Source organism: Fusarium odoratissimum, assembly GCF_000260195.1.
Source record: "Fusarium odoratissimum NRRL 54006 unplaced genomic scaffold supercont1.26, whole genome shotgun sequence".
In the NCBI taxonomy this organism is placed as follows: domain Eukaryota; kingdom Fungi; phylum Ascomycota; class Sordariomycetes; order Hypocreales; family Nectriaceae; genus Fusarium; species Fusarium odoratissimum.
In genome coordinates this window covers 180,612-203,766 of record NW_022158710.1, presented here as the reverse complement: position 1 = coordinate 203,766, position 23,155 = coordinate 180,612, and the positions used below count along the sequence as shown (strand labels likewise).

Here is a 23,155-nt window from a genome sequence, read left to right as displayed (position 1 = left end):
TTTATTTATTTATTTCTTATTACCAATATGCATATATACAGTAAGAAAATTAGGATTTCATTTAGATAAGAGTTTATTTATTACCATGAATCACAGTTGAAGATACTATAATCACGCTTCCATCTAGGGTAAGCTTTTCATATGAAGAAGTCGCGTCATTGATTTTCCGCCACCGTTACTGCTGCACTCCCCTGTCACTTGCCCCTCCAAGCAAAGGCGCTAAGCTCCACTGACCCGGTTGCGTCACTGTGGTTGGGTGCCTGTCTTTGGTGTCTGTCTGTGCTTCACTTTCACCTTCAACTTTCGCCTTGCAACTTGAAGGTCACATCTCAACCACGACAAGGTCGATTTCTTTCAAGCGCGTTGCCGCTATAAGCTGAAAGAACAACGGCACTGAACAGCTCACTATCCAGCTCACGTCATCAGCTTGAGATCAGTGACTATTTAGCCCCGATACTCTCCCCGCTGTTGTCATAGCGGGGCATCAACTCTCCTCGCCCAAGCTACACCGAACCTTACGATATCACATCAATCAACTTCGTGTTCGACCCCGAACCCTCTTCTTACTTCGATACTCTCGATACTCTAAAATTCCACCAAACACGACAGCCTGACACCCCCTGCCCTGCCAGGAGAGTCGCCAGCCATGGACGACAACATCTCCACATTCATGTCCATTACGGGCACAAGCACTGATGTCGCCCGGAGCTTTCTCGAGATGACTGCGGGTAACTTTGAGCGTGCCATAGGACTCTTCTTCGAGAACCCCGATCTCGTTTCCGGTGTGGGAGCTGGCCTTTCTTCAACCGACCAGCCAGCAGCTGCCCCTGCGACAACAGCAGCAACCAGAGGCAACATTGGCAGACAAGATTCGGCGGGCGTTATTCACATCGATAGTGACGATGACCAGGATATGCAACTCGAAGACTTTAGCGACAATGATGATGATAATGAGAGAGCCGTCGCAGCTCAAGCGGCAGCTCTAGCCCAGGAAGAAGAAGATATGGCAATGGCAAAGCGATTACAGGAGGAGCTATACCAAGGCAACCAAGGGTCTGGATCAGGAGGAAACCCAGATGATGTCCGGGCACCTATCGCGCGGACTACTGAGACCCTGGTGGCACCCGGATGGGGTGGTGGTGAGCACGATGATGGAATGGAGGCAGCTTTTCTAGAAGAGTTGAGACGCAGGCGGCGGGCAAATCCACGTAAGTGTCTGAACCACCCGCAGTAGACTTCCACTGATGCAGCCATATAGCCAATCGTGCGGGAGGACCATTCTCCCAGCAAATATGGGCCGACCCTGAACGCCGCCCAGCTCAGCCAGCCGAGAATGGAGCCCATGCAAGGCGTCTTGAAGATTTGTTTCGACCACCTTACGATCTGATGGCGCGCATGTCTTGGGATGACGCCCGTACACTAGGCAAGGAAGACAAGAAGTGGATCTTGGTTAATCTCCAAGACATGAACGACTTTAACTGCCAGGCCCTAAACCGCGACATTTGGAAGGACGAAGCTATCAAATCTCTGGTCTCAGAGAACTTCATATTTCTACAGTATGACAAGGACTTCCCGGATGCTGAGGAGTTTGTGACATTTTATTTCCCCAACCAAACCCACGAGAACCCTGATAACTACCCACATGTCTCGATCATCGACCCCCGAACAGGCGAGCAAGTCAAGGTTTGGACCGGGCGACCTTTCCCTTCCGCGCAAGACTTCCATGCCGAACTCGCCGAGTTTCTCGACCGCTACAGTCTCGCGGCCAATAGCAAGAACCCGGTTGCGAAGACGACAGCACGAAAGCCACAGAGAGTGGATGTCGATCGCATGACTGAGGATGAGATGCTTGAAATGGCTTTGAAAAACAGTCTGGAGGGTGCTACAGGAAGCGGAGGCTCCTCAACACCCAACCTCCATGACCCCGATGCTTTAACCAAAGACCCTGGCCCCGAGGAGGGTAAAGGAAAGGAACCTGAAGCCCCGGTTGAACAAAGTCCTTGGGCTCAAATTTCGAGCATCACCCCACATACCGAACCAGAGGCTAACCCAACAACTACTACACGCATTCAATTCCGACACCCTACCGGCCGTGTCATTCGACGATTCAACCTTGATGATCCAGTCCGCAGAATCTATGAATGGCTCAAGGCTGAGCCACTGGAAGGCAAAGAAGGGATCGAATTCGAGCTTAAGAAAATGCCTGCTGGCCAGGATCTCATCGAGAGCCTGGACACGACCGTTGCAGATGCAGGTCTGAAGCAAGGGACAGTCATGATTGAGTTCATTGAGGACTGAGCTGGTGACTGATTGAATGATTTCCTTTTATGCGGGATTACAGCAAACTTTGTAGATAGATCAGTATCGGAGCCATCGGAGTGAATTGGACTGGCTGCAGCCAGTGGAATATGCGGATTCTGAGTCCTTGTGGCATCATTGCTATTGGAATTGATTTACCTTTATCATGAGGAGGGCGTGGGAGGTTACTATCTTTAGACAGCTCATCGAAGTCACGCATGAGAAATGACACTTGAAAGCAATGGAACTGTGCAAATGCCATGCTCGCATTCTGTGCCTGGCCATGTATGACAAGGCTAATTTAACACCAATGAAAGTAATCGCAATGTAATTTTATCTACCAAGCTAATGTGATCGCGTCAGCTTGTTCCTGATCCCCAAGAACTAATAGTTTGCCGCTTATTCCAACCCTTGAACAGATTGAAGTCAAAGCATCAAATGATACATTTCACCATGCAATAGAGAGAAGCCATGAGCCAATAAAGCAACATAAACCCTTGCAAAATGTGATATCAAGTCGTCATACCTGAACATCTTTTAATGAGTTTCGTATCTCTAGAGTTTGGCGTTATTGAACGCAGAAGATAATTGGCCTCAAGACCATGTCGATAACTGAGGCTGAGGCCAGGCCAGGCCCTAGCTGGAGATCTTGGAATCAGGTGCGGGAAGTATTTCCCAACGACCCCTCCCCCCTGTGGACAACCACTTACAGGGGGGAGAGTCTAATAAGGTCGCACCAGGAACGGCCGTGAGCAGATCGATTCAGGTTCGATGCGTGCCATTGATTGATTGGCAAAGCAAGGACATGAGCCCGTTGCTCCTCAACAACCCCCACCTCAGGTAAACAGCAACAACCAGCAACCAATACCTAGGTACCCAGAGCCAGCCCGTTCCGTTTCATAGTGGGAAGGTGTTAGCTTACTGTACGGAGTGTTTCTTTTTCTCTACCTCATTAGCTTGCGCCTGCTTGTTTTGGCTGCATGTTGTGTTGATTCTTTCCCTTGCGTAGGCGGAGATTGGCTGTGCTGTGCGACAACCTCTTTTCTATTCTCGCATTTATATGAGCACATTATCATCTCCCTGCTTGTTTCTTATTTCCCTCCCTTCTTTTCTTCTTTTTCTCATCTAGTGCACACTGTTTCTCTTCTGCGAAGAAAAAAGTCGCGGCAACCGAGACAGATATTTACCACGAACCCGGTTCGAAATAAGACTACGATTTCTTAGTGGTGGGGTTGCTGCTAATCGACACCGCCAAACTACGATATCCGAATTGGAAGCGGGTTCAGTTCGACATCACGCGCCGTTGCGAAACCGTTGACCCGAATAAGAGGCCCTGAAGCGATTGCCAACCGATTGATACTGCTTCGAGTCAATAGCAGTCGGCGAATTCGCAGCGACAACGTCACTCAACCGCGGGGCAAACATCGTTAGTTACCCGAAAACATAAGCTTCCCCACGAACCTACACAATGGCAGATCGCGAGCATGAGGTTGACGACGCGAATGAAGCGCTTGACCCGGAGCTTCTCTACTCCAAGGAATACTGCATTGGTTAGTCCTGACGTGGTCTTGTGTCGTGCGACACCAGATTGGGCACTTGGGCGTAAATGTACTGACATGGCGCAGGTGGTGGCAGTTTCGGCAAAGTTTACAAAGGGTGCGGCGACGATAATATGAACCACAGCGACCGAACGTTGCTAACGAATTCAGAGTCGATAAACGAACGGGCCAAGCTGTAGCGATCAAGGTCATTGATATAGAGAGTGCCGAAGACGAGGTCGAGGATATTATCCAAGAAATCGCCATTCTGTCCGAGCTACAATCACCATATGTCACCAAGTACTATGGATCCTATGCGAAAGGTGCCGAGTTATGGATCGTGATGGAGTTCTGTTCGGGAGGAAGCTGTGCCGACTTGATGAAGCCGGGATTGATTGGAGAGGACTACATCGCCATCATTGTGCGCGAGTTGCTCATGGGTTTGGATTATCTCCACACAGACAAGAAGCTACATCGAGATGTCAAAGGTAAGAAGGATGCCCTCGCCCCTGACGACGCTAATCGCCTGTAGCTGCCAATGTGCTTCTTAGCAGCAATGGTCAAGTCAAACTCGCCGATTTTGGCGTGTCAGGTCAGCTTTCTGCTACCATGACCAAGAAAAACACATTTGTTGGAACACCTTTTTGGATGGCCCCAGAGGTCATTAAGCAATCTGGGTATGATCATAAGGCCGATATTTGGTCTCTTGGTATTACAGCTCTCGAATTGGCCAATGGAGAGCCTCCTTATGCCGATATTCATCCTATGAAAGTGCTCTTTCTTATTCCAAAGAACCCTCCACCACGGCTAGAGGGAAATTTCACCAAAGCCTTCAAAGATTTCATCGAATTATGTCTCCAGCGAGATCCCAAAGACCGACCAACAGCCAAGGATATGCTGCGACACCCGTTTATTAGACGGGCAAAGCGGACAACTTACCTGACTGAGCTTATCGAGAGGCACCAACGCTGGGCAGCTACTCATAAGGGAGAGGACGATGACAACTGGGATTCGGCTAACAGTGGACGAGCTCCTGCAGAACGTGAGCGAGTTGACGAAGATATGTGGGATTTCGGCACGGTGAGACTTGTTGGCGAGCGTGGCGGCATTGTTAATCGACCAGGTCTCAACCAACTGGATGAGAACGCAACAAACGCACGTGCTTCTAGACCACTAGAGAGCGAGGAAGACTATGGCGAGCAACGACGAGATGCAAGCCCAACCAAGTCAAGAGATTTCGCCCTTCAATCCCTTGAGACTGTCAAGGCCAACCCAGGCTCAAGGCAGTCTAGCCCCCAACGAAAGGCTGTTCCTCAATCTCAATATCAGCAGCCACTCCCATCGCCTACGAGGGCACTGCCTCAAACTCCCCTGAAGCTCCCTCCTCCAAGGGATAACGCCGAGACTCCTCGCCCATTGAGAATAAACCCCCCTGCAATAGTGCAGGAGTCTCCAGAGTATGACCGGGAGCTTCAGAGCCAACTACAGCGTGATATTGGCATGCTCAATCTAGATTACGAACCACAGACTGAGAGGAAAGCCAGTCCACAGATCCAGCAGGCCCAGCCACCACAGTGGTCATTACCACCTGCTCCTCCGGCCCATCAACAACGACCAACAACAACCAAGCAGATGAGCCTACCTGAGATACCTCCATACAGGCCAAACCAAGCCCCCACGCAGCAAAGGGTACCTTCATTGCAACAGACTTCTGTGCCTCAAGTTCACACGCCCCTCCCAGGGGGTGCACAAGGCCCTCGACCTCTTCCATCAAAAGCTCAGTCGCCCAGCCCATCGGATTTCAACACGCCGTCGGCTTTCCCTACACCCGCACCAGCCAATCCCAATGGGGAGCTGGATGCTCTGAACGATGTCATATTCCCAGCCCTGGAGGAGGCGCTTAAGCGGCGACAGATAAACCTGCAGCAGATGTATAAGCCAGGACAGAACCCAGCTCAACTGACACCCCAACAACAACGCGCCGAAGCTTCTCACGAAAAGTTACGAAAATTGGTTTATAAGCTGGCACATGTCTGCAAAGAGATTGATCATTATGACAAGGCCGAGCCTGTTGGGATGGGCAGAGAGGTTGGCAGTTTTCTCGAGGGGCTTCTTGAGGAGATTCTGGTGAGAGTCGAGCCTTTGGATGAGGATGAGGAAGTGCCCGCTTCATGATGAGTGTACGTTGTGTGATGAGCCATGTGATTAAGAAGCGCTGAAGAGTGTTTTGGAGTTTGGGTTTGACATTGTATATGGCATTCTGGCAGGTTGATGATAAAAGGACGGAATAGGTTAGCATGACGAGTATAAAGCGATATGACATGGCTGAGAATAGCTGGTATAACATAGATGCCAGTCTGTTGTGATTTTGAGACAGGGTCCAGCGATGTTTGTTTGTGGCATGAGAGGTTATCGAGGACTATATTAGGCTGCAGGAGTAAATGAAGTTTTGAGTTCATGATCTTCAAGAGCATATGATAACATAGGAATTGCGCATCGTGAAATGCTACTTCTCATTGCAGCCTTGGTAGTTTGATGCCTCGGGCTGAAGAGTAGGTCTCCTCGGATTTTGCCATCTCTTCTGTTGAGGGGTTATCATGAATGCTGTTTACCGCGGAGCATCATGACAACAAACGCTACTCATCTAAGACTATAATTAGACCCAGTATGCAAGCCATTGAGGCAAAAAAAAAAAAATACAGTTAGCCAAGCTATAGCAAGTGCTTTCTATTCTCGATACTAGGTTCGGAGTATTCTACCTATAAGCGTTTCGTAAGTACGAAGTCCGAGTAGCAACCAAAATCTTGCAACCTGATACCTCGCCAAGAATTTGCTTGACCCGCAGAAAAAGCTCCACATGGGGAATAGAGCTCGTTATGTCATGGTCATCATGATAGGGCTGCAAAGAATTGGGGGAGCTCAATATCATGAGAGCAACTGTATAGACATAAAGACAGAAACTAGCCGGATAAATTGGATGTAAATATGACCGGGTCAACTCAATTGAATGTTATTGTTGATCCCCAAGTCTGTTTCCGTGACGTCGTTTGCGTCCACAGCTCGGTCCAGCCTAAACCCAGAAAAGCAGTAAATTCTAGCGGCCGCGCCGTGCAAAACTCCCCACAAGCTACCCCATGCAGCCTAACGCTACTCCACTCGGGCCAGTGACAAGCTCGGAACAATCGCGTTTTCCGAGCGGCGGCCGAAAGAAAAACAGTGGTAAAAAAAATTATTCTACAGAGGCTCGGGCCAATGCGACACCATAATTCAGAAGGGAACCTTGCAACTGGTTACTTTGCAGAGCTACCCGACGGGAACGGAAACAGGCTTGCGCGATTTGCACTTGCACCCTTCTTTAACCTCAACTTGTAAAAAAACAATCTTCTTCCTCTTTTCTTCTCTCCTCTCTTCCTCGTGTGCGGTGCCTCGGTTTTTTATCTCTCTCTCCCCACGAAAGCTCTCCTCTCTACCTTTTAGATACCCCCCACTTGTCATCATGTTGTCTCGAGGATCTCTTCGATCGGCCCAGGTACGTTTTTTGTGGTGTTTTGCTTTTGTTTTGTTTCTGTGTCATGATGATCTTTTGTGGTGTTTGTGGTACATGAGTGGGAATGTCTTTGGGCAATGGGCTTTTGTGGCTGTCAGTGATGATGTGCATCATGTCATGATCATCATCGCGACATCACGAGAAGCGAGAATTGGAGTTTTGCGTGGTGGGACATTACTGCGGGACAAAGACCACATCGCGCAAATGGCTCAGATTGATTATACGCAGCCTTCACTACTCAATTGATCCTGTTGCTAACATTTCTTCTCAGCTGCTGCGCGGCGTCGCCAAGCAACAACCTCAGCTCGCCCGATCCTTCGCCACCGTCCAGTCCGACATCTTCAAGCCCGCCAAGTTCGGCGGCAAGTACACCGTCACCCTCATCCCCGGTGACGGTATCGGTACCGAGGTTGCCGAGTCCGTCAAGACCGTCTTCAAGGCCGACAACGTCCCCGTTGAGTGGGAGCAGATCGAGGTCTCCGGTCTCGAGGGCGCCGGCCGAACTGAGGATGCTTTCCGCGAGTCTGTCGCTTCTCTTAAGCGCAACAAGCTCGGTCTCAAGGGTATCCTTCACACTCCCATCAGCCGATCCGGCCACCAGAGTTTCAACGTCGCCATGCGACAGGAGCTCGATATCTACGCCAGCATCAGCTTGATCAAGAACATCCCCGGCTACGAGACCCGCCACAAGGACGTCGACCTGTGCATCATTCGAGAGAACACTGAGGGCGAGTACTCTGGTCTCGAGCACCAGAGCGTCGACGGTGTCGTCGAGTCCCTCAAGATCATCACCCGCGCCAAGTCTGAGCGTATCGCCAAGTTCGCCTTCTCTTTCGCTCTCGCCAACGGCCGATCCAAGGTTACTTGCATTCACAAGGCCAACATCATGAAGCTTGCCGACGGTCTTTTCCGCAGCACCTTCCACCAGGTCGCCAAGGACTACCCTACCCTCGAGGTCAACGACATGATCGTCGACAACGCCTCCATGCAGGCTGTCTCTCGTCCCCAGCAATTCGATGTTATGGTCATGCCTAACCTTTACGGTGGTATCCTGTCCAACATTGGTGCCGCTCTTGTTGGTGGCCCTGGTATCGTCCCTGGTTGCAACATGGGCCGTGAGGTCGCTGTTTTCGAGCCTGGTTGCCGTCACGTCGGTCTTGACATCAAGGGCAAGGACCAGGCTAACCCCACTGCTATGCTCCTGTCCGGCAGCATGCTGCTGCGACACCTCGGCCTCGATGAGCATGCTAACCGCATCTCCAAGGCCACCTACGCTGTTATCGCTGAGGGGTAAGTTCTAAACGATTCATTGAAGTACAATTGCAGTGCTAACAATTCTACAGCAAGGTCCGCACCCCCGACATGGGCGGCTCCTCCACCACCCACGAGTTCACCAAGGCCATCCTCGACAAGCTCGAGACTGTTTAAATGAAGCATCTTTTGTGATATCCCCCTCCCAAAACAAACCATGCGAAACCACCATTTTTTTATTTTTCGTCTATCTTTCCCGTATGTAAAGCGGGAGCCGATTGGACATAACACGCACACACACACACATTCTGAAAAAGACAGACACACCCACCATACCTCGAATATATATACCTGACGACCCGGGACAGCGGATTTTAAGGCGTTCTGAGAGGCAGGGGTTTGGCGGCGACGTCGAAGGAAGAAAAGAAAGAAGAGAAGACGGAACAGAAGAAGACAGAGGATGATGATTGAAATAGCAGAAGGAGATTGTACGTGTAACATGAACTCTCGCAGTCTTGAATATATTGTAAAGTCCACGTTGTTCCCAATTGCTGTGTGATGAGCCTATGAGCAGGAGCTTACGAAGTGTACGTGCTACGGTTTTTCTTTGTGGCAATTTGAGGTTCTTCCAACAGTACGTTCACTTGACACGCGCCTCTTGGGTTCAGTCTGAATAAAGAGTGATTTCCTTGTCATGCTCCGAGCTTGGCGAGTTATTTTTATCGCGGAGACCGAGTTGGTAACCTCGGTTGATACTACACTGAAGACATTGGCAGCTTTGCTATAGGTTAGGATCAAAATGCATGTAATCTGCAATAAAGAGCATGACAGTGACAAGTTGACATAGAACATCTTATTTCTGGTTGAACAATAGTATCGATGGTGCTTTTGTAGGTAGCACTGAGACTTGCGTGATCAAAATTGACCAATAGCGTTTGAGCATGCGAACTCCAAACTAAGGACGAAACGTCTTGTTAGATACGAGAGAGCAATGATGCGTTGGCAACTTCGAATGGCTCACTCAGAATGGTTTGGCAGTTCGTTTCAAGGCCAACCTTTCAGATTATACAAGATCTACTCGCCAATTGCGACACAAGATAGACCTGGCTCTGACCATCAACCGTCTCGCTAGACGTGGTGGTGAATATCACCATTGGGGAATAATCGCGAAGCCTTGGACTTGATATAGACTTAAGAAATATGTGAAGGGGAGATAGGAAGGGCACATGAGAACATCGGGCTTCGAGTAATTCTGTATAAGCCTCGGTGAATTCTAGTTAAAGCATCTACTTTTACCCGTTTCTAAATTCGTCCTCTTTCAAGAAATGCCTTTGGCACATCAACGTATCGACTCCTCAAATACTCGCCAATTCCCTTTCCTAGACCATCAATACGATCTGAAGACGCTATACCTCCGTTCAAGTTATCCAAAACGCGACTGTATCATGTCAGTATCTCAGCTTCAATATCGTCGAACGGGGACTTACAAGTGCACAGCGTTGATACCAGGGAACTCAACCCTCTCAACCCTCCTCTCCGGATCCCCCTTGAACCAATCATCCCCAAACAATTGCTTCAGCTTCGAAACAGTCAACAAGTTCCTCAACCAAGCATACTCATCATCATTCCGAACAAAGAACCCAACATTCGAATTATCGCCCTTATCTCCTGATCTCGCATGCACAACACTTCCCAACGGCGCCCACTCCGTCGGTCCGAAAGTAAGCATATCAACCGGTCCATGCGTTTCCGTCGACGGCCGTACAATAGGATACTTTGCTGTTTTTGCTGGTGGTTCAATACGATGTGATGCACCGGTACTCATCTCAACGCGATGCTCAATCGCAGAAACAGGCATGAGCGCTGGAAACATCTCCATAAACGGCTTGGGCACCATAGTCCTAAAGTCAAGATTCATATGGTACCCTGGATAACTCTGCATGCGGAGAGCGTAAATCGGTACTTTGAACTTGGGCGCATCGATGTCTTCTTTTCGACGAGCTTGCGCAAAGACACGGAGTGATACAGTGCCTGCTTGTTGAGACGTAGGGTTCTCAGCCGGTGTGCCATATAACTCGATGCTTAGACGGCTGAAATTTGAGTCTTTGAACATGTGTGCTAGTTGGTTTTTCATCATGGCTGCTTTCTCGAAGACGTCGAGGCCGTTGATGTAGAATGTTGCTTCGGCTTGGAAGCCGCCTTTTGCGGCGATCATGACTTTTGCTGTTGGGGGTGGCGGGAGGCCTTTTACTCCTGAGACGGAGACGCGGTTTTCTGACTCTTGTTCGACTTGTACTCCAGAGAGATCTGCGACGACATCGGGGTTTAAGTATAAGTGGCCCTGGAGTTCGTAGAGTAACTGTGCGGTGACAGTCTCTTTTGTGACTCTTCCTCCACCTTCTGCTGTTCTTCCAATGGTACATCGTCCTCTTGGATCAATCTCTGCAATGGGGAATGCAATATCCACAAGTTCAGGTAGAAAGTCTTTGAAGCCTGAAAAGTTCGCACCAACGACGTAGGGACCGCACTCAATCAGATGAGCAGCGAGTAACGAGCCCGCTAATTCCTCATACTGATCTTCCCGCCAGCCATGATACCACGCCGCAGCGCCCATCACAGGAGAAGCATCAGTGCACCGACCGCAAATAACGATACGAGCACCCGAGCGAAGCGCTTGGACAATACCCCAACATCCAATATACGCAGTCGCACAACACGGAGTAAACCCCCAAGAATCAAGAGTCTGCTCCGGATGGTCCAAATGCGTAATCTGCACATCCCTCCTCCTCTCCTTATCCATAACAACATCCGAGACATCATCCCCCAGCACCTTCGCAACAACACAATCCCCATACCCCCTCTTCTCACAGAGCGCTCTGACCTTATCATACAGCGCATCAGTATTCAACGCCCCAGCGTTAGTCACAACACGAATGTCGCGCTGCATGATATCATCAAGACACTCGTCAAGTTGCTCGTAGAAGCCATTCTCGTAGCCTAGGTTGGGGTCCACTTCTTGCTTGGTGATTGCGTTCCAGGCGATGTTCATCTCGGAGAGCCAGTCTCCTGTTATGACATGCACGTTGCCGGAGCGGACCATGCGGGACATTGCGTGGGGATGGTCGCCTGTTGCGCCGGAGACGTTCCCGATGCGAATTGGTGGTCTGTCGAGCATTTTGATGTGATGTGAGGCTCAATGTATGAATATGTGTATATGAACTGTTGGTACAGCTGAAGTGAGGTGGAAGTTATAGTGAACTGAGAGAGTGATGGAATGAGTTTAAGCTGCGGCTCTTGATAAGCACCTCCTTAACTAGTGGACCGTCGGAATAAACATATTCTTAATTGTGTGATATCTCGGATTATTCAGGATGTTGAGAGTCTCTCACGACTTATCATAAGACCGCATTTGGTGGATTGTGGATTAGCGGACGCGGCGCCGAGTGGCGATCCACTTACACGGGCCCTGGCATTTCGGCTTCGGCGACCGAGTCCGTCAGTTCACTTGCTCAACATGAGATGGAACATGATGCGAGGTCGTTCCGAAGCAATAGGCTTAGATTTTGTCTTTTTATTTTATTCGGGAATACTGATATGCATATCGTAGATTGTCTAAGAGCTGGATGCATTTACACCCTCTGCAATCTTTGGCCTGAAGGCGATGGCAGAGCAAGAATCACTCAATCACCATTGGAATAGCCCAACTTCGAGCTTAATTCAGAATATAGACACTAAATACTTCATATCATGCAGAAAAATCCAATAAGAAGAAGTACCTTGATAAAGTACACGGTTACTATCAATAATACGGATGACTCTCACCTCCCAATCCAAAAAACCACTCCTGACTCAACTGCGAAATAGCATCATTATGGAACTCATCCAGCCCCAAACTCTGCAAATCCCCAAAACAATCCCTAAAAGTACTATCAACAGTCATACCCGCCAGATCCGCCGAAAACTGCACCGGCGCCGCAACGCTCGCCTCCACGACATCAGCTACCACCGCATCACTCAGTCTATCAAACAAATCCGAACAATTCCTCGCAAGATCCCATCTCTCCGAAACAGCTACTAACACTTTCGAACAAGCCCTCGTGTCGTTGACGACTTGGTTGATGGTAGGTGTTGTATGTAACCTCGCGCGCTGAGGTTCAGAACCTGAGAAATGATGCCGTAGAGCAAAGATGTATGACAACCCAGCTAAGAAGACAGCATGCATCGTAATCCACGAATAATTCAACTTTCGCGATCGGTGCAAACTCGCATATAAGCTTATAGCCTCCCTCGCAGAGTCGTAAACATTCTGCAGCGCATGGCTATTCACAGCTGCATCGTTCAGACACGGCGACGGCCGAAACAGCATGAGCATACCGTTATGGTACAAAAGCCTATACCACTCCTCGGAGCGGAAACTCGAACCACTAGCCGGCGAAGCAGCCGTGTCGCTCTTAACGAGGGGTAGGCTTGCTGTTTCTGTATGCCACTCTTGTAACTCCCTCGCTAGAGCTGTTCGCATCTCTTCATAGCTTGCATTTGGGAATGTGACGTGTTTGGCGCTGCGGTGCAGGGCGTTTATGATCTTGCCGCAGATGAGGCGGTAGCGAACGATGTGGACGAACACAGATGTTGCAGCGCGGTATTGAGGTGTTCCGTAGGGTGCTGATGAGAGAGGACTGCTATCCTCTGGGAGTTGATCTGCTGTTGACGAAGGAGGAAGATCAACGTCTATGTCTTCAAGTTGTAGTGCCAAAGGCCTTCCAAGCGCAAGACTCGTCACGCGATCCAGCGCAACAAGACTCCAGAAACATCTCCTCTTGGTCTCCATCTCCTCCTCCTTAACCTTCCTCGTCGCATCATCCAACGTCTGCGGAAGCGCATAAGTCGCCGCTCGATGAAGGCCCATCTCAAGACACGTCCTCGCCGCAACGCCGATGAGATGCCAAACACTAGTCGTGGTATTACTCGACGTCGTGCCCATTCTATACTGACACACCAACAGCAGCGCCTGCAACCTCTCAATCCCATCTCTCGCCAGTACATCGGCTAGTCTCGTCATGGCGCGGTTATAATGCGTCTCAGCATCATATACCCCGTTCCAGTTGAACTTGTGCACCTGCGCCGTGCCGATCGCAAGCGTCATGTCAACGAAGAAAGCATCGACGGGATCTTTGGCGCTGGACTCTTCGTACACAGCGTCTAAAGATCGGTAGAGGGATTTTGTAGAGAGGAAGGGGTAGCAGAGATGGTCATGGCTGCAGTAGGCTTTTAGGAGTTCTGAGGCGAGAGTTTTGGGGGGAAGACCGGAGTTGGCTTGTGGTGAGGTTAGACCGGGGAGGGAGTTTGGTTTCCAGCCTGATGTGGTGAGAGATGAGGATGGTTGAGGGCGAGACTGGAGGAGGTTGGCGAGGAGAAGACCGCTTGTTGAACCGACGAAGTGATGGCCTCCGCCTGCAATGAGACTCATCTGAATAACCTCCTCGGCCACCTCTCCATCCCCCGGACTATCCTGCACCACTTCCGTCCCAGGTCTCTCAACATCTTCAGATCTCCTTGTTACCTCCTCCGACCGTCTCAACTGCTGCGTCAAACTCTCATTACAATCCATCAACTCCCTAATCCTCCTCTCCAACTTCTGAACATTCCTCCGCCTCAACTGATGTTCACTAACAGCATATTCACAAGCGACATCAGCACGCTTACAGGGTCCGCATTGAGGTTGGATTTTGTCGCAGCGGACTTTGCGGCGGTGACATCTGTCGCAGGCGTTTGAGGGCATGAGGGGACGGAGACCGAGGCCGAGATGGTGAGAGGAGATGATGGAGAGACCCCGCTTGAGAAGGAGAAGTTATGGGTCTTTCGGTTAGTGAATGCGGGTTTTATTTTAGTTGATCTGATGGATGGTTTGGGTGGGATTGGGGGAACTAAGCTTAATTGTTACCTTAATCCTGACTCGTGGGGTTGGGACTGCAACGTTGATGGATGCATCGTGATGTGAGCCTGGGTGTTTATTTCCGCTCGTATTACTCTGTACAATGAGACGTTCGATAGATTTATTAGTTGAAGTATTATCAATTATTATTTAGACTTTTAAGAATGTAATTGATCGAATGTTATTCCCCGGATATCGTTATCCATTATTCATCATCACTTACACAAGTGTCTTGACTCAACACTAAACAATCCTCCTCCATGACTATCTAGCTCCCCCAAAATGGCGTCTTGGCAAAAACACCATTCGGCCATCGGCCCCGTCCCCGAAACCAGGATACTCTCGCTCCTCGCCTCTGGTGATCCCCTCAACAATCCCACCCCCGGATATCCAGAATCTGGGGTATGCGGGGAACCCAAGTTCAGAAAAGAAGTTCAAATACCGCACCGTTCCCCTGCTTTTTCGCATCGATCATCCCAACCATCATTGTCTTCTGTTACTTCATTGAGATAGTCCGTGAGAGTTGATCATCATGACATCCCAAGATCACAAGATGGGCGTTGAGACCCTTGATGCTGAGAAGCAAAATGCTGCTCATGAGGAGTACTCTGCTGAGGTTCTTGATAAGAAGGGTAATGGTGATTACTCTGGTGCTGTGGCGAAGAGTGATCCTGAAGAGATCAAACTCGTCAAGAAGCTCGATAAATGGATCATGGTAAGCCTCCACATCCCTTGTCGAACTCTTCTCTGACCTAATAGCCCACCCTTTGGTTGATGTACTGGCTCAACTACCTCGACCGCAACGCCATCACCCTCGCCCGCCTAAACGGCTTCGAGGAAGATCTCAACCTCCAAGGCTCACAGTACAACACCTCCGTCTCAATCCTCTTCGTCGGCTACGTCCTCGGCCAAATCCCCAGCAACATGATAATCACCCGCGTCAGACCATCATGGTATATGGGCGGTTTCATGATGGCATGGGCCGTCGTCAGTTCCCTCACTGCCGTAGCCCACAACTACACCGGCGCTCTTCTCACGCGATTCTTCCTCGGTATCGTGGAGGCTCCTTATTACCCTGGTGCCCTGTACATGCTGTCGACGTTTTATACCAGGAAGGAATTGGCGACGAGGATTAGTATTCTTTACTCTGGTAATGTCCTTGCTTCTGCTTTTGCGGGCTTGATTGCGGCGGGTGTTTTTGAGGGTATGGATGGACTTGCTGGGATTAAGGGTTGGCGATGGTTGTTTATTCTTCAGGGCGCGGTCACGTTTGTTGTGGCCATCGTGGCGTGCTTTACTCTTCCTGATGAACCGTTGACGACGAGATGGCTTACGCCTGAGCAGCGTCAGCTTGCACATGATCGCGTTCTGAGAGATACAGTCGGACAGAAAGGCGACGGAAATCCATGGAGCGGTCTTCGTGAAGCAATTGTCGACCCAAAGGTCTGGGTATTTATCGTTCTTCAGCATCTTCACCTTGCGACCAACGGCTTCAAGAATTTCTTCCCTACCATCGTCAACACACTCGGCTTCAACACCACCATTACTCTCGTCCTCACCTGTCCTCCTTTCTTGATCGCCGGTGCTCTCTCCATCCTTTGGGCCAAGTCTTCTGGTCACTTTAACGAGAGTACCTGGCACATCACCATCTCCAAGATCGTCGCTACCTTCGGCTTCGTCTTGGCTTGTGCTACCATGAACGTTGGAGCAAGATACTTCGCCATGTGTGTCTTCACCATTGGTACCTATGGTGTCAATTCCATTCTTCTTGCTTGGGTGGGAAATACCTGTGGACAGACGAGGGAGAAGAAGGCATCTGCTCTGGCTCTCGCCAACGTCAGTGCGACACTTAGTCTGATCTGGACTCCTGTAAGTACTATTCCTCCCTCGTTCTTAGTGCAAACCGCTAACTCATGCAGTATCTCTGGCCCAAATCTGACGCACCCCGGTATGTGCTGCCGCTCTCAAGCAGTGCTGGTTTTGCTGTAGCTTGCATTGCTGGAGTCTGGCTTATGAGGTGGATGCTGGTCAGGCAGAACAGGAAAATCAGACAGACGGACTCTGAGGCAACCCTGTTCTATGCTTATTAGACGTACCACTGGCTGTACATCTTAATTTGATAGTTGAAGATGGAATTAAATGAAGTTGTGATACTCCCGCTTCTTTATAAGTGGTGACGACACCTTTTATAATGTGATCAAAGAGTGATTGGACCCAAGGACAATGTGTCACAAATTTAGAACAAATCAGATAAGATATTTATAATTCATCCCTAATCTAGAAGATCAGCAGACAATAATCACCATAAGCTTTATAAAGCTTAGGGTAGTTTAGATAAAGTAGGCAGGTTAGTTGCTCGACAGTGATTCATAGGTCCAGGTTATTCCTTTATGATCACTCATGACATCCAGTGGCCACGAGCTATAACCCATGGTCTATAAAACCAGACTGTTGATTCTCAAAAGATGTTTGCCAAACACAACTCTGGCATGTACTGTGGCGTGTCAACTGCCCTGGGACCTATCGATCCTGTATGTATATGAATGCCGTTAAGGTCAGCTGGAGTGAAGGCACTCTCCATAGGAAACAACCAGAACCCAATGACTGGCTGGGGTGACGTTTCAAAGATGCTTGCAATCTCATGATCCCAATCAACTTTGCGCCCACCCAATTTATTCCCGCCATCGAAATACTGTTCGAGTTGCTCGTACTCACCCTGGAGCCACTCAGAAGCACTATCGCGGTCGCGTGTGTCGGAATCGACAGAAGGGCACCAGTACCACCGGCATAATCTTTTACGACTACTGCCGAACTGATAGATGACCTTGTGCCTGTGTTTAACCCCTAATCCTTCAAGCAGTTCAAACCACCGCTTGAACATGGTCCGCGGGTTGACGCCTAATTCTACTCGCCGAAGATCTTCATCATGCAATCGAGGGTCATATGGCAGTCTTTTGAAGCCTTGAATATCCCCCCGAATGGGAACAGTGTGATTCGAGCGACAAGTGTATTCACAGCCCAGGCGGAAGCCACCCCTCAAATTTCTAGCACCTTCGTAATTCACGAAGGTAAGCCTTCAATCCTGGATAAGCCTTGCTTTAAGGTATATTCATCATGGATATGTAAATATCGTGGCTTCAGTACGGTTCTCAGAGAGACATTGACCAAACCCACATGACGAGGATCATGAGCCCAAATGTCACGAGAAAAGCACCCAAAGGCCTCCAAAGAGCGAAGATTTAACGTGCCTAATTCGGGACAAACATAGAGTGTCCCCCTCGACCTCGTTTTATCTTTCCTCTTGTACCAACATGGTAGTTGAACACGGTAGAAAGCCAAAGCAGCCCTGCGTGACTCAGACGTGGTTCAGAAGAGTTTACTGATCCTCCAACGATGATCCAATACGATATTATACTCTTCGGGCTTTGCTAGCATTTGCCCTAAGTGCGGGGTATATGTGTAATCGAAACAGCCCAGGGTGATATCGATCCATCACTCGTGATTGAGGGCCTGCTGCCAAACAAGCCAGTGAATATCAGCAGGAAAGCGTGCAAACAGGTGAAAGTCGCCGCATGGTTCAAGAGGAGGATTGAAGATTTTCAAGTGTCGTGGTGCATGACTCCTCAGGTTTTAACGTCTCATGGGAGGTGACATGCTGCCGCGAGCCATTGTTAACAAACAAACAACTTTTGATGAAGAATGAAGAACTTGTTTGCTTTGGAAGGCAAAAAACTATTTTTATAACTCATATGTATCAAGTTTGTGATTCACGAGACCTGGGTAGCCTTTATCAGGGCACACAAGGTCTAAATCCTACGAATATATGACGGTCTTCAAAGAAGCATATTCACTAAAGTGTATTGACAACAGAGTTACACTGCGTTATCCACCGCCTCACTGAGATAATCAGCTGAACTGAATTCTACTGAACCAAGGTCACATACGAAGATGCTCTTCGTCTGAGGCGTCTCGTTATACATGATGGCCATGCGTGGTGAGCTTCTGACCTCAGTCAGCTAACTAAGAGGATCTGAGAAGACCAGACCGAAACTATCACAGGCAAGAAAAGTCTTACCTAAGTTTTGCATGGCTCGTCTAAGCTTAGACCAGAGTGAGAATGTCACAATTGCTTCACCATCACAGATGCATCCAGCAACCGGTATCAGAATATTCTCGAATTGTGAAGGAAACTGTCGCTAGTCATGCGCAAGGTAGTCCAAACCCGACCAGAAGAACGCCATCCTGCAAGAAGCCTGTACGCCATCCATACCAATTGATCTCCCAAACGCCATCGTAAGGACATGCCAATCTTGCTATCCCCTCTGTAAATCGGCGACTATCGCGTAGCTGCATCTCTGAAACACCCGACACCTCAGGTCGATTATGCATAACCGATCGACACCTGCAGTAGCTTAACCGCCTACCGTCCACAGTGGAATACCTCCCTAGTGATTGGCCAATGTATCTCGGGGCGTCACCCCCATCGCTTGTCGAAGCGACGGCGTTAACGAATCAGTCGAGTCCCTTTGACGTCCCCAATTCTCATTCGTAGTTGCAGGCGAAGCCGTATTCATTTCCTTCCTGTCCTGTGATCGTTCATACGTCGGCGGTGGGGCTCGGGGCATATCTGCTGGTTTTTGCTTAATCGGCGCAATGCCGTAGTCGTCGAGTTCTTGGAAATCCTTCGGGTCTTCGAGTTTATCTAGGCGCTGGCGACGACGATGGAGGTAGCATAGCAGAGCGATAACGCCAAGGGCTACGACGGTGCTGCGGAATGAGGTCAGCCAAGACAGATTACCGATATGCGAGAATGGTCATAAATACCTGGCGATGAAGAGAATTAGCATGATCTCGCCTGTGCTAATATTGGGCTTTTCGCAGGTATCCGAGTATTGATCATTGCGACATGTTTCCTTGGCTTCTCTCGGAAGCACTCGCGTGAGACCCATTCCCTCAGCGCGAGACGCAAGGGCGCCTAATTCCTTGTCGAGAATCATGATAAAGTGAGTGTGCAATAGAAAATTAAATTAACGATTCAGTGTTATTCTGAGCAAAAGAAAAAGACACAATCAAGAGCCAAGTCTGCAAAAGACGGGAGCAAAACCTAGGAAAAAGAGGGAAGGGGGTTTATTGCATCCAAGGGCAAGAGGCATTCATTAAAAAGCCAATGCGAGACTGACGATGCGCCTTCAGTTGAATGACATGCTTCCGAGAGCTCCATGTTTCAGAAGCTCAGCCCCCCTTGGGTTGGCTCCCGATGCTGCTGGGGTCCCTGTAAATCAGGGGTGCATCTCGTGAGCAGTGAAATTGACCCTCTTGAAATCGGGGCTACAGAGGATTTGATACGAGATCTAGACTGGTCTTGTCACATCATGTTACGTGTACCTGATCGACATTTCTATCAATAGTTTATGACTAAACGTTGATACATATCCATGCATTCTCCCTCAACTTGTCGGTCCACGGCTTTACATACTCTATCAATGCGCCGTGAAACTCACCGCACAAACAGCATAGACCAAAAGGAACAACTCAAGCTGAAACTGCCCATTCCAACATCTCAAACAAATGCAATATTAATTTGCTTCTTCCTCTTCGTCTGCTAATAATCAACATAAACCCCTTATTGTGGGGGATGCCATCATTAATTAAACCAAGTGGGCTGCATAATCCCTGTCGGCAAAGCTTCCCGTTGCCGTTCGTTCCCCCAGATTAAGGGACGCAAAATAACATGACGGGGATAACGGTGATCACGCAACGGTTGAAGCAGAATGAACCAGGAAGTTGATCATGCTGGATGTCAATCGTGAGCGATTAGCGGGCTATAGACGTTGCCAAGCTTTTGGTGGCAGAGAGAATGGGCGATTTGGACACATGGTTGGCATGGATGAGGCTGGGGAGGAAATTACATGGCGTTCAAGATCAACTGCGGCGTTTGACGGTCCTAAATCCGGGGATATGAATGTTCCGTGGATGCTGGGTCTTTTGCACTCTTGAGGTCCCGAGAGTCCGACAGTCCGTTCCCAATAATAGCATCGATGGATTTTGAATGAGAATGGATGCTTCTCATAGGCTACTACGAATTCCGAGGACAGTCGAATTTACTTGATGAGCCGGCCAGCCGAGTACACGGCCCGAGAAGTTGATCGTCATTGCTTACGAGAGAACTAATGGTAGAGTTGAGATACACAGTAGCTATCAATGAGTATATAAGTCATCGAAACATATGTTCTTCATCATGAAGAAGTATCTTACACCTCAATTGACTCAAGTAAATTTCTGGTTATAGTACAATTGAAGTTCAGAGCATTGTCTCACAAGGCGCAACAATACACAAAACAACCTAAACTCATAAACACCAAAGATCGCACATCGTAGCCTCATACAGATCTCAAGTCGGACTCGACTCGACTTGGACCTTGTAGTACTAACATCCTGCAGCTGGAACAACTTTACACCGATCCTCTCACAATGACATAATTTCACTCGCCAAGCTCTCGTCAGACCATGAAGCCATCTCCGCATCAACAACCTGAGGAAATACCTAATTAACCATTATCATGTCCTACTCTCTAACCCAACAGCTTCTCGTCTCAGACGAGCAGGCTTACAAGCGAGCTACCCAGTCAGAGTTTCTCAAGCTCGCAGGTCACGGCAAAGCATCAAAAGAGCTTCTTGGCCGCTGGCTTGCAAACGACCGTCTTTATATCCACAGCTACTGCCGTGGCCTTGGTCGTCTTCTCAGCTTCCTGGAGTACCCTGATACCGTGCAGCCCAATGTTGATCCTGGAGCTACAACAAAGCTTCTAGACTGGATCGTCGCAGCTCTCGTCAACATCCGCCGAGAAGAAAAGTTCTTCATCAACACAGCAGCAGAATACGGGATCAACGTTAATCTTGAGACTGGAGAAGATGGCCGTATTGACTCAAGCACCAAACTAGAAGGTCTCCGACGTTGGGAGGCTCTGTACGCTTCTGTATCTCCCAATGAGAAAGAAGAACTTCCTTGGCTTGAAGCTGCGGTGATTTACTGGGGAACGGAAAAGTGTTACCTCGATGCTTGGTCCTGGGCTAAGGCGCAGCTCTCTGATGATGATGGGAGAAATGATGCTGATGGTGGGGCTGTGAGGAAGGAGTTTATCAACAACTGGACGTGTAAGGAGTTTGTTGAGTTTGTGGATGAGCTTGGAAGGATTATTGATGATGCTGTTAGCAAGCTTGTTGAGGAGAAGGGTGAGGATGTTAAGGAGAAACTGTTCAAGAGGGTTGAGGGGAAGTGGCATGACGTTCTGGAGGCCGAGGAGGCATTTTGGCCAGTCGTCTAACATGAGTGACTCGAAAGGCGCTGCGTTCTTGATGTAGGCATCAGAATGCGAAGGCCTCGCTTTTCTTCAACGAGCGAACTGTAAGGAAAGGGTATCCGTGTCAAATTGAAAGGTCTAGAACGAAAGATTTTCCCACCCAACGCCGTACAATGCCAAACCAGCCCACAAGCCTAAAACTGTATCCGTCGCTTTCGTCCAGTGTACTTGGACGTCGCCTTGACAATCTTTCCCTTCCGTTCCATCTGCTCCTTCTTCTTGATGATCCACGCCTTACTACCCTTCGACATATTCGGAGCATGCGCTTTAATCTGCCTTCTCGCATCCTCAACATCCACACCCTCCATACCCTCAACAACACCAGTAATATCACCACCCTTCTTCTGAACATCACCGCCTCCAACAGTCAAGACGAGGTACAGCTTCTGGTTCTTGGTGCCGGGGTCGTCTTCGAGCATGCCGGCGCCGAAGCCGGCTTTTACGGCGGCTTGGGTGATCATGTGGCGCTGCTCGTCGTTCTTGGGGTAGAATTGGCAGACTGCTCGGCCGCCGCGCTTGAGGGATGCGTAGAGGCCGTTGAAGAAGCGGGTTAGGCGGCCGAAGGGTGATGTATCGCTTGTTTCGGCGCTGCAGAGCCACTGGATAGCGGAGATGCTGATGGCTGCGTCGAAAGTACCAGCTCGGAAGGGTACGCCTTGGCCGATATCTGCTAGCATGAGATCACCCTCTACATCTCTCTGTAGTGCAATGTCCAGCATTGATGGTGAGACGTCCATTCCGATCCATGTGTGAGGGCCACCTTCTTCGGGTTCGATTGAAGACAGGATCTCGCCGGAGAGACCACTGCCGCAGCCAACATCGAGAATGAGGGATGGTGACTTGAGATCGAGGAGTTCGAGGGCTCTTCGTGTCATAGAGGCCTGAATGTTTTGGATTCGAGAGCTTGTTGTGTACTTGCGCGCTTCGGTATCGTCATAGTGGACGTCGGCGGCACTGTTTCTGTGAGCTTGAGGGGCATGATGGCGGGGTTGTGGTAACATACAGGGTATCCTCAGGACGAGACATGGTGAAGACTGTAAGTCAAATGACTTTTGAGGATATTTCAGATCCCAAACTTCGGGAAAGGAATTGCAATAAAATGAATGGGTCGTGAAGCCTGGAGCTGCACCTTATCGCCGATTTCCTGGTGTTGAGCAAAACCAACTTTTTCGTGGCTATCGATAAGCTCTCAACTTCTTAGCGGGGACCCCACCACCGGCTCGGAATT

General features: G+C 49.3%; 9 protein-coding genes across 12 annotated transcripts; 5 read left to right on the top strand and 4 right to left on the bottom strand.

Moving 5' to 3' along the window:
- The first annotated feature begins 143 nt into the window (after positions 1-143).
- Positions 144-2,676, top strand: FOIG_12352 (uncharacterized protein). The gene is made up of 2 exons (XM_031213252.1): positions 144-1,208; positions 1,259-2,676. The coding sequence occupies exons 1-2, from the start codon at positions 647-649 to the stop codon at positions 2,296-2,298; spliced, it is 1,602 nt and encodes a 533-aa protein (XP_031056997.1). The 5' UTR covers positions 144-646; the 3' UTR covers positions 2,299-2,676.
- A 333-nt stretch (positions 2,677-3,009) lies between these two features.
- Positions 3,010-6,332, top strand: FOIG_12351 (STE/STE20/YSK protein kinase). Of its 3 annotated transcripts, XM_031213250.1 has the most exons (5): positions 3,299-3,574; positions 3,627-3,848; positions 3,924-3,954; positions 4,008-4,324; positions 4,369-6,306. In XM_031213250.1, exons 2-5 carry the CDS (start codon positions 3,767-3,769, stop codon positions 6,009-6,011), a joined length of 2,073 nt encoding a protein of 690 aa, XP_031056995.1. In that variant the 5' UTR covers positions 3,299-3,574; positions 3,627-3,766; the 3' UTR covers positions 6,012-6,306. The 3 variants fall into 3 exon arrangements, with proteins under 3 accessions (XP_031056994.1, XP_031056996.1, XP_031056995.1); XM_031213249.1 differs by having other exon boundaries at positions 3,010-3,848; positions 4,369-6,332; XM_031213251.1 differs by having other exon boundaries at positions 3,071-3,848; positions 3,924-4,324.
- A 572-nt stretch (positions 6,333-6,904) lies between these two features.
- On the top strand, positions 6,905-9,277 carry FOIG_12350 (isocitrate dehydrogenase [NAD] subunit 1, mitochondrial). The gene is made up of 3 exons (XM_031213248.1): positions 6,905-7,365; positions 7,655-8,673; positions 8,727-9,277. Exons 1-3 carry the CDS (start codon positions 7,333-7,335, stop codon positions 8,809-8,811), a joined length of 1,137 nt encoding a protein of 378 aa, XP_031056993.1. The 5' UTR covers positions 6,905-7,332; the 3' UTR covers positions 8,812-9,277.
- Positions 9,278-9,681: 404 nt separating this feature from the next.
- Positions 9,682-12,042, bottom strand: FOIG_12349 (uncharacterized protein). The gene is made up of 2 exons (XM_031213247.1): positions 10,122-12,042; positions 9,682-10,072 (listed from the first exon to the last, which is right to left on the bottom strand). Exons 1-2 carry the CDS (start codon positions 11,807-11,809, stop codon positions 9,937-9,939), a joined length of 1,824 nt encoding a protein of 607 aa, XP_031056992.1. The 5' UTR covers positions 11,810-12,042; the 3' UTR covers positions 9,682-9,936.
- A 341-nt stretch (positions 12,043-12,383) lies between these two features.
- Positions 12,384-14,459, bottom strand: FOIG_12348 (uncharacterized protein). The gene has a single exon (XM_031213246.1). It carries the CDS (start codon positions 14,411-14,413, stop codon positions 12,434-12,436), a length of 1,980 nt encoding a protein of 659 aa, XP_031056991.1. The 5' UTR covers positions 14,414-14,459; the 3' UTR covers positions 12,384-12,433.
- Positions 14,460-14,965: 506 nt separating this feature from the next.
- Positions 14,966-16,837, top strand: FOIG_12347 (uncharacterized protein). The gene is made up of 3 exons (XM_031213245.1): positions 14,966-15,281; positions 15,326-16,435; positions 16,486-16,837. The coding sequence occupies exons 1-3, from the start codon at positions 15,099-15,101 to the stop codon at positions 16,654-16,656; spliced, it is 1,464 nt and encodes a 487-aa protein (XP_031056990.1). The 5' UTR covers positions 14,966-15,098; the 3' UTR covers positions 16,657-16,837.
- Positions 16,838-18,395: 1,558 nt separating this feature from the next.
- On the bottom strand, positions 18,396-19,757 carry FOIG_12346 (uncharacterized protein). Of its 2 annotated transcripts, XM_031213244.1 has the most exons (3): positions 19,391-19,751; positions 18,642-19,333; positions 18,444-18,463 (listed from the first exon to the last, which is right to left on the bottom strand). In XM_031213244.1, the coding sequence occupies exons 1-2, from the start codon at positions 19,561-19,563 to the stop codon at positions 19,012-19,014; spliced, it is 495 nt and encodes a 164-aa protein (XP_031056989.1). In that variant the 5' UTR covers positions 19,564-19,751; the 3' UTR covers positions 18,444-18,463; positions 18,642-19,011. The 2 variants fall into 2 exon arrangements, with proteins under 2 accessions (XP_031056988.1, XP_031056989.1); XM_031213243.1 differs by having other exon boundaries at positions 18,396-19,333; positions 19,391-19,757.
- Positions 19,758-20,008: 251 nt separating this feature from the next.
- On the top strand, positions 20,009-22,324 carry FOIG_12345 (uncharacterized protein). The gene is made up of 2 exons (XM_031213242.1): positions 20,009-20,739; positions 20,856-22,324. Exon 2 carries the CDS (start codon positions 21,127-21,129, stop codon positions 21,889-21,891), a length of 765 nt encoding a protein of 254 aa, XP_031056987.1. The 5' UTR covers positions 20,009-20,739; positions 20,856-21,126; the 3' UTR covers positions 21,892-22,324.
- On the bottom strand, positions 20,764-23,125 carry FOIG_12344 (methyltransferase). The gene is made up of 2 exons (XM_031213241.1): positions 22,931-23,125; positions 20,764-22,881 (listed from the first exon to the last, which is right to left on the bottom strand). The coding sequence occupies exons 1-2, from the start codon at positions 22,951-22,953 to the stop codon at positions 22,062-22,064; spliced, it is 843 nt and encodes a 280-aa protein (XP_031056986.1). The 5' UTR covers positions 22,954-23,125; the 3' UTR covers positions 20,764-22,061.
- Between the last annotated feature and the right edge of the window lie 30 nt (positions 23,126-23,155).